The sequence below is a fragment of the Desmodus rotundus genome, chromosome 10 (genome assembly GCF_022682495.2).
Source record: "Desmodus rotundus isolate HL8 chromosome 10, HLdesRot8A.1, whole genome shotgun sequence".
NCBI classification, from domain to species: Eukaryota; Metazoa; Chordata; class Mammalia; order Chiroptera; family Phyllostomidae; genus Desmodus; species Desmodus rotundus.
This window is the reverse complement of record NC_071396.1, coordinates 43,917,401-43,925,115: the sequence shown is the minus strand read 5'-3', so window position 1 is coordinate 43,925,115 and position 7,715 is coordinate 43,917,401. Positions and strand designations below refer to the sequence as shown.

General features: G+C 43.5%; 1 protein-coding gene across 1 annotated transcript; it reads left to right on the top strand.

The window, feature by feature from the left end:
* The first annotated feature begins 3,099 nt into the window (after positions 1–3,099).
* On the top strand, positions 3,100–7,125 carry HINT1 (histidine triad nucleotide binding protein 1). Its single transcript, XM_024557104.3, has 3 exons — positions 3,100–3,335; positions 5,270–5,374; positions 6,818–7,125. Exons 1-3 carry the CDS (start codon positions 3,225–3,227, stop codon positions 6,980–6,982), a joined length of 381 nt encoding a protein of 126 aa, XP_024412872.1. The 5' UTR covers positions 3,100–3,224; the 3' UTR covers positions 6,983–7,125.
* The last annotated feature ends 590 nt before the right edge of the window (positions 7,126–7,715 follow it).

The following is a 7,715-nucleotide window of genomic DNA, read 5'->3' as shown; positions in this document are numbered from 1 at the left end:
TTCAGATAACTTTTAGGTAAAAATGACTTTTTATTAGAAATGAAGAGATTTTTGACCAATGGGCCTCTAAGGCCCTTTTCCTCCTCTGCGATTTATGTCAGTTGAAAGTAATCATAAAAAATAGCAAGATAATAATCTACTTTGCTGTTTTCAATACAAATTTTTTATTTGTCAATACATTGGGCATTCAATATTATTTTATATTAATTTCAGGTGTACAGGGTAGTGGTTAGACACATAATTTACCAAGTGATCTTCCCAAGAGGTCTAGTACCCACATGGCACTGTACATAGTGATAACAATATTATTAACTATATTCCCTATGCTGTACTTTACATCCCTACGACAATTCTGAGTTGACTTTGCTTTTTTATAAAATATATGAGATTTGCAAGAGTGTTTAACATAATCAATCAATTAAGCCAAATATACTGAGTACTTTCTTTTATCCAGGAAACAATAAATTAGATGACCTTGTGATATTGCATTGAAGTCTTCTGATTGCTAATGAATGATAAAAAGATGCTTACCTCAGTTCAGGATCATAGCCTACCTTCCTGAAAGTTTATAATTTATTGTTATAATTTCCAGCTAACTTGGGTCCTGTGTTCAATTAACCGAAAGCCTTAATCAGCCAATATTTGAAAATACAGTTCCCATAGTGCCCAAGTGAGTTCAGTCCTGAAGCTCCTCTTTTCTTAGATAAATCTCTATGGTTCCTTCAGCTTTTCCATAAATGGGGTGACTATTCTGGTTGTTCTGGGACTGTCTAGTTTGTTGACATCTCAAAGTGTGGGACCCAGAACTGAATAGGAAATTCCACTGTGTTCATCATGTAAGTTCATGGAGCTATGTGGTAGGCAGAATAATAATGGCCTCCAAAATCCTAGGAACTTCTGAATATGTTCCTTATATGACAAAAAGGACTTTGAGGATGCGATTAAATTAAAGATTTTGAGATGGAATGATTATCCTGGATTGTCTGGTGGGCCCAAGATAATCACAAAGATCCTTGTAAGTGGAAGAAGGAAGCAGAGTTAGTGAGGGGCTTGAAGATGCTCTGCTTCTGGCTTTGAAGGTGGAGGAAGGAGCCACAAGCCAAGGAATGAATGTGGCCACTAGAAGCTGGACAGGGTAAGGGAACCATTCTCCCCTAGAGCCTCTGGAAGGAATGCAGCCTGCTGTTACCATAATTTTAGCTCAGTAAAACCCAATTCAGACTTCTGACTTCCAGAATGCCCTCTTCTTGTGGTCTCTTCCATCTTCAAAGCCAACAGTACATCTCCTTCTTTGACTCTCATTCTCCTGTGTTCCTTTTCACTTGTAAGGGCCCCTGTGATTTTATCGGCCCCACCTGGAAAATCTAGGCATCTCCGCACCTCAAGATCCTTCACTTGATTACATCAGCAAATCCCCTCTACCACGTAAAGTAACATACTCATAGGTTCTAGAGACAAGAACATGATCATCTATATGATAGTAGCTTGGATTAGGGTAGTGGAGTAGAGGTGAGAAGTGACTAGATTCATGAAATGTGCTGAAAGTACAGGCAGAAGAGTTAAGGATTATTTCAAGGCTTTTGGCTTGAACATTTCAATGAATGGTGTTATAGTAGATATAGAATGCTGCAGGAGGAGTCTTTTTGTTCAATGGTTGAGGACAAAGTAAAAATAAATTTGAACCCAGTGATCCCACTTCTGGGAATATATCCTAAGAATCCGGAAACATCAACCAGAAAGAATATATGCACCCCTACGTTCATAGCAGCATTATTTACAACAGACAAGACCTGGAAACAGCCTAAGTGCCCATCAGCAGATAAGTGGATAGAAAAGATTTGGTACATTTACACACTGGAATACTACGCGGCTGTATAAAAGAACTCTTACCTTTTGCGACATTATATAGGAACCTAAGTTACACAGCTCCACTATAAGTCAACTGATTTTGATAATTTTGCTGTGGATATGTGATGAAATTAAAATGATTCTAAAACTATTATATAATTTACAGGTATTATTTAGATTTCACCAACTGTCCCAGTAATGCCCTTGCCAACAAAAATAACAATGGGACACTTCTGACATCAAAGGGATCCACTATCAGTAAACTTTGCCAAGACAGAGTGGTAAAATATAGTCACATATGGGTAGTGGGGAGGTATAGTTAATTTGTCTTGATAAGGACACCTGCAGATTGTTAGGCTAGAGAAAGGGCGGAGAACAGAATCCATTGAGAAGCCTGGAATAGGAGGAGGCTCATTGTGAAGGAGAAATAGCAACCAGAGAGGTTGAAGAGAGGACTACTGCTGAGATGAGAGTATGGTCAACAGTGGCCAATAATGCCAAGAGGTCTAGTATGATGAGAACTAGATTTACCTATAGGATTTTGTAAGTGGAGGTCCTGAGTGGTTTTGACAAAAGGGAAATGGGCTCAAAAAAGATGAGAAAGTGTTCACAATAAATAGAAACAATCTTGAAAATGAGCAAAGATATGGAGGAAGATTTGTGGATAAGAAATGTTTCGGTCCTTTAAGGTAGGGCATTTGACATTATGTTGATTATTGCTGGGGAAAATTCTTTGTAGAAGATTCTAGGGAGGTTCACACAATACTGATGCCTGGGTCTCACCACACCCAGAGTCTGAATTGATCTGGGGTGTGGCCAGGTTCGCGGGATATTTTAAAAGCTCCCCAAATGACTTTAACGTGCAGTCCAGGTTGAGAACCAGTGCTAGAGGGAGGGGGGAAAATCATGCAAGAAAGGCTTACGTGCTGGACCCAAAACCTACTGTAGATGAGAAATGAGTGTCACGGGGTCTCACCCAGCAAACAGGGCCAGCACTGCTTGAACTATCAAATCTTTTCAGTTACAGTATCTAATTTTTCCTACAAGGGTCCGTAAAGCAAGAGAAGATCGGCTTCTACCAGTAACTCCACTCCCTCAGAGAGAAGAAAGGAACAAAGAAAAGCGACCTCCTTGGAGCCTTGCATCAAAAGCCTCCCTCGGAAACCTAGCTGCTTCCTTGATCTCCCCCGGGCGTGCAGCGCCCGCCCGCTCCCGCCGCAGCCGCGGTTGCCAGTGCGCACGCGCAGGACCAACTCCGCCGAGCGAGCAGCGGTCCCGGCGCAGGCTTGGTCCTGTGCTCCCGCCCTCCGCCCGCTCCCCCTGCTCACCCCTCCCCCGAGCTTCTCCCCCTGCGGCCTTACGGAAGAGAGGCCGCGATGGCAGATGAGATCGCCAAAGCTCAGGCCGCTCGGCCTGGTGGCGACACGATCTTCGGGAAGATCATTCGCAAGGAAATCCCAGCCAAAATCATTTTTGAGGATGACCAGGTAGGCACCGGGCGCCACCTCGCTCGTGGGCTCAGGCTGGGGGGCCGCGCGTGGGAACGCCCGTCCCCCCCCCCCCCCCCGACGGTAGAGAAGGCTCGCGCGGCGCCGCGGGGAAGGGACGGCACCGTACCCGGCCGACCTTTGCGGCCTCTGCCGCGGGCCCCCAGCCAGCGGCCGGCCGGCGCGTGCCGGCGCTCCGGTTACGCGTTATCAGCCCGGGCGCGGGCCAGGCGGCCGGGCGCCGCAGGGCCTGAGTCGCGGGGTCTTTGCGCCCGCATAGGGCGCGCCGGGTCCGCGGCGTGGGCGCCCGCCTGCTCCGCGGCTGCCTCGGACCTCGCCTTTGTCAGGAATCGCACAATCTCGCCCGCGCTCTGCTTGACAGGGAGAAACCCGATCGCGCCCTGACTCAGGCCCAATCTCCGAGATCTCCCGCTCACGCCGCCCGGCGGTCCCCGGGTCCGCTCCGCGCCGCGTGGCGCCGGAGGGCCGAGGGCACGCGCTTCGGGGGCGGCGGGGGGAGTGCGGACGCGCGCGGCAGCTCGTCACCCCCACCCGACCTCCACCTCTCCACTTTGGCCACGGACTTTGAACTACGTGGGCCTGCTTCGGGGATCAGCTTTTTTTCGCCCCGCCCGGGAAGAATGGTTCCTTTTATATTTGGCAGGAAGCAATTTTGTGCCGAGAGACTGAGAATGTGGTTCTTGTTGACCTCACCGTAGGTGAAGTTCAGTGTTAGAAAGGCCGACTTGATGTGACTTTCAGACATCTCGTGTAAAGTATTTAATGGGCCGTCGTATTTATGGGTTTGGGTCTCAGATGAAGGTAGGCAGGAGGTTGACTGAGGAGGTTAACATGGAAAACATTCTGTAAACTTTGTTAAATTTAAGAAATATGGAAAACAAGGGAAACATTTTAAGCTACTAGGAGCGTTATTAGATTCAAAATGTTAATTCCTCGAGGTGAATTTAAATACCTTTGTTAACACTTAGGGAAGTTCTTTTGTTTTGAAGAGTGCACATTTCTTTTGAAGTAATTTCAGTTGCTTTTTTATAAATGATCGTTAAAACACTTGACTTTTGAACCACTGTAGTCCCAACAGTATAACAGCATGAAGCAATCTCAATGATACAGCATTTTGTATGAAATGCCCAGTAGAATTACTCCTGAGACAGGGAAGCAGGATAGGTTCTAAGCAGCTGCCACCTTCAGTAGGGAACGAGAGATAGAAAAACTTTCACGTGGTATGTCATTTGTCTACATGTTGTCTTCATTTCTACAAAAGAGATTAAGTATATTTCTTAAACCATTGAGTAAAATTGGGAGAAATAGGTATTTATATAAATACAAAGCTGATTACCGCAGTAAAGGAAAAAAGCCAGATATTACACAACCAAGGGCTCCTGACCTAGGGAAGGTGGGGCGGGCATCAGAGAAGGTACCCTTTTGGAAAGGAATAGCAGTTTAAGTTAGACCAAAGTTGGGGGGAGGGGGAGAGGATCTTTGCAGCCGAGGCAACCACTTGAAAAAGCCCTGAGGGTAGAGAGAGACGGACTGTGTGGCTTGACCCTCCAGAGCCGTATGAGATCAAACTGGAAAGGGAGACAGGGGTTTGTCTACATTAACTTCTACCAATCCTTTGGATCTGTTTACATGTTGCTACCTCGAAGTTGCCACACCCAATCTAAATCAGGTTTTTCTCTGATAGTCATTTATTTCACTTTTACTTTTGCTTTGTAACATGTAGGACTTAAAGTCAGTCTTCCCATTATAGTGTAAGTTCCATGGAAAGGACCAGGGAACCACATGCATTTGGGTGCATTGCTGATTTCCTAGCACTTACTAGTGTCTCCCGTGGGGTTAGTGTGAAAGAGTAAGTGTAGCTTACAAGATGATATATTCACTAAACTTTGATTTTTCCCCCCCCTCCTCTTTAGTGTCTTGCTTTTCATGATATTTCCCCTCAAGCACCAACACATTTTCTGGTGATACCCAAGAAGCATATATCCCAGATTTCTGTAGCAGAAGATGCTGATGAAAGTGTAAGTAAAGTTACTAGCACACATCTTACTTTCTTGCTTTTTAAATCAGGAGACTAAATTTTGACCTTAAAGTGATGTTACATACTCGTTTTACCAGGGGCATTACTAAAGAAAGCAAAATCATTAGGGCTTCAATACTAATTGTAAGTAGTTTGATTTTTAAAAAAGGAGATACAGTTGACATATTAGTTTTAAGTATACAACATAATGATTGAACATGTGTATATATTAGGAAATGATCACCATAGCAATTCCAGGTAACGTCCATCATCACAAATTCTTAAGCAGAAAGGGTTCCACATGACGATTAGTTGATGAGACTCATTTTTCCTCAACAAAGAAGTAGCATATCATATAGGGGAGGGTTTATGGACTCTTCTATTAGTACTGTTAAAGGGGAAAATAATTATTAGGATTTACCAGGAGGTACAGGCCTCAGTTAAAATATTTTCCTAATGCTCTTTGTGGTAGGCTGTATAATTGCTCGTAAAAAGTGACTGTTCTTTAGGGGTGCGTTATAGCTGCCGCCATCGATGTCAGGACTGGTGACGTGGCTTGATTTGGCCAGTGGAATGACACATGTCTTTTGAGTGGAAACTAAGGACTAGCACCTGCTTTGCCATGTTCTCTCCTCCCTCTGCCCCTATGATCCTGTAGTGACTGCTCCATCAGCCTGGGTTTCAGAGTGAAAAAGATGTAGAGACAGAGCCTGGCTTGTGATGAACATGTAGTGAACACAAGACATGTTTCTTTGTTTTAAGCCCGATTTTGGGGTAGTTTGTTACCACAGCATAACCAAACCTATCCTGACTGATACACTGTCCCATAACAAGAGAACAAGATGTTTTGCTTTATTAAGAACACTTAAAAATTGCCCTGGCTGGTATAGCTCAGTGGATTGAGCACAGGCCTGTGAACCAAAGGGTCACTGGTTCGATTCCCAGTCAGGGCACATGCCTGGATTGCAGGCTGGGTCCCCATTTGTGGGCACATGAGAGGCAACCACACATTGATGTTTCTCTCCCTCTCTTTCTCCTTCCCTTCCCCTCTCTCTAAAAATAAATAAAGTTTAAAAAAAAAACACTGAAAAATTATTTTTATTGAGAAATAGATATATGTCCCTAATCTTTTGATTGGAATTAGTAATAAATAAATATCTAATCTTACTGGGTTTTTATTAAAAGTTATGTTGTATTAGGATTAAAAGTTTCCAAATATTTGCCTAAAGGAGGATTTTTTAAAATCTCCTTTTCATTATTTTTTTTATTGCATTTTTTCCATTACCCCATACTCTTAAACCACCCTCCTTCCCCCCCGCAGTCACCACAAAGGAGTTTTAACCTGGCAGGTTTTTTAACTTAATATTTCACCTTGGTAGTTATTACTTAATGTCTAGAAGTTGTAAATTGCCAGTGCTTACGACACTTTTTTTTTCTTTTCCAGCTTCTTGGACATTTAATGATTGTTGGCAAGAAATGTGCTGCTGATCTGGGCCTGAAGAAGGGTTATCGAATGGTGGTGAACGAGGGCTCCGACGGGGGGCAGTCTGTCTATCACGTTCACCTTCATGTTCTCGGAGGTCGGCAGATGAATTGGCCCCCTGGTTAAGCTTGTTTTAGGGTAATTTTCCCTACTGTAGGCAACGATCTGTTTAGCAGGTTAAACAGTACACTTTTGCCTGTGTATGGAGAGATTGAGGAAACAATTTCTAAAACCCACACATAATAAAAGACATTGTTGCATGTTCTGAATTCTGTACTTGATTTATTGTTTTAAAAATATGTATGTTGGGATGTATGAAGGTGGTGATCAGAACTTGGAAGGTTTTTTGTTTTTTCTCCCTAAGGAGGACTCAACATATGTACATTGGTTATAATGGTGTGACCGTCTTTGACAACAAATTACAAAATTTCATAAATTTAACTTTAGCTTTGAAATGTTCTTTCAATCCTGGAGAAAATTTTCTAATGCAGTTCTCTTATTTTCTGAGAACAAAGGAATATGTGATGTGATTGAACCACACACAGTTTGGGTTTTAAAAATGATGTCGTCCAGTTCATACGTTTCCCCTGGACTGTTGGGATGATTTTGGAAAGGAGGGAAGTAGATTAGCCACAGAATTTTGACGACCATGTGAAGCCACGCATTGTTATTTCCTTGTTACTGAAACTCTGGCTGAGAATTTATTATAAAGATTTGAGAACCTGGTAGAATTAACTTCAAATTGAAAACTCACTGTTTTGAATGTGTTACACTCACACCAACAAAAATATTTGAGTTGTGCACGAATCTGGCTGTGTGGAATTCCGGGGGGGGTCTCAGGGTCTGCGTTCTCCTTGCG

Coding starts and splice junctions, on each gene's coding strand:
- HINT1 (XM_024557104.3), top strand. CDS start 3,225: ATGGCAGATGAGATCGCCAAAGCTCAGGCCGCTCGGCCTGGTGGCGAC. Junction 3,336..5,269: donor TCATTTTTGAGGATGACCAG/GTAGGCACCGGG, acceptor CCTCCTCTTTAG/TGTCTTGCTTTTCATGATAT. Junction 5,375..6,817: donor CAGAAGATGCTGATGAAAGT/GTAAGTAAAGTT, acceptor TTTCTTTTCCAG/CTTCTTGGACATTTAATGAT.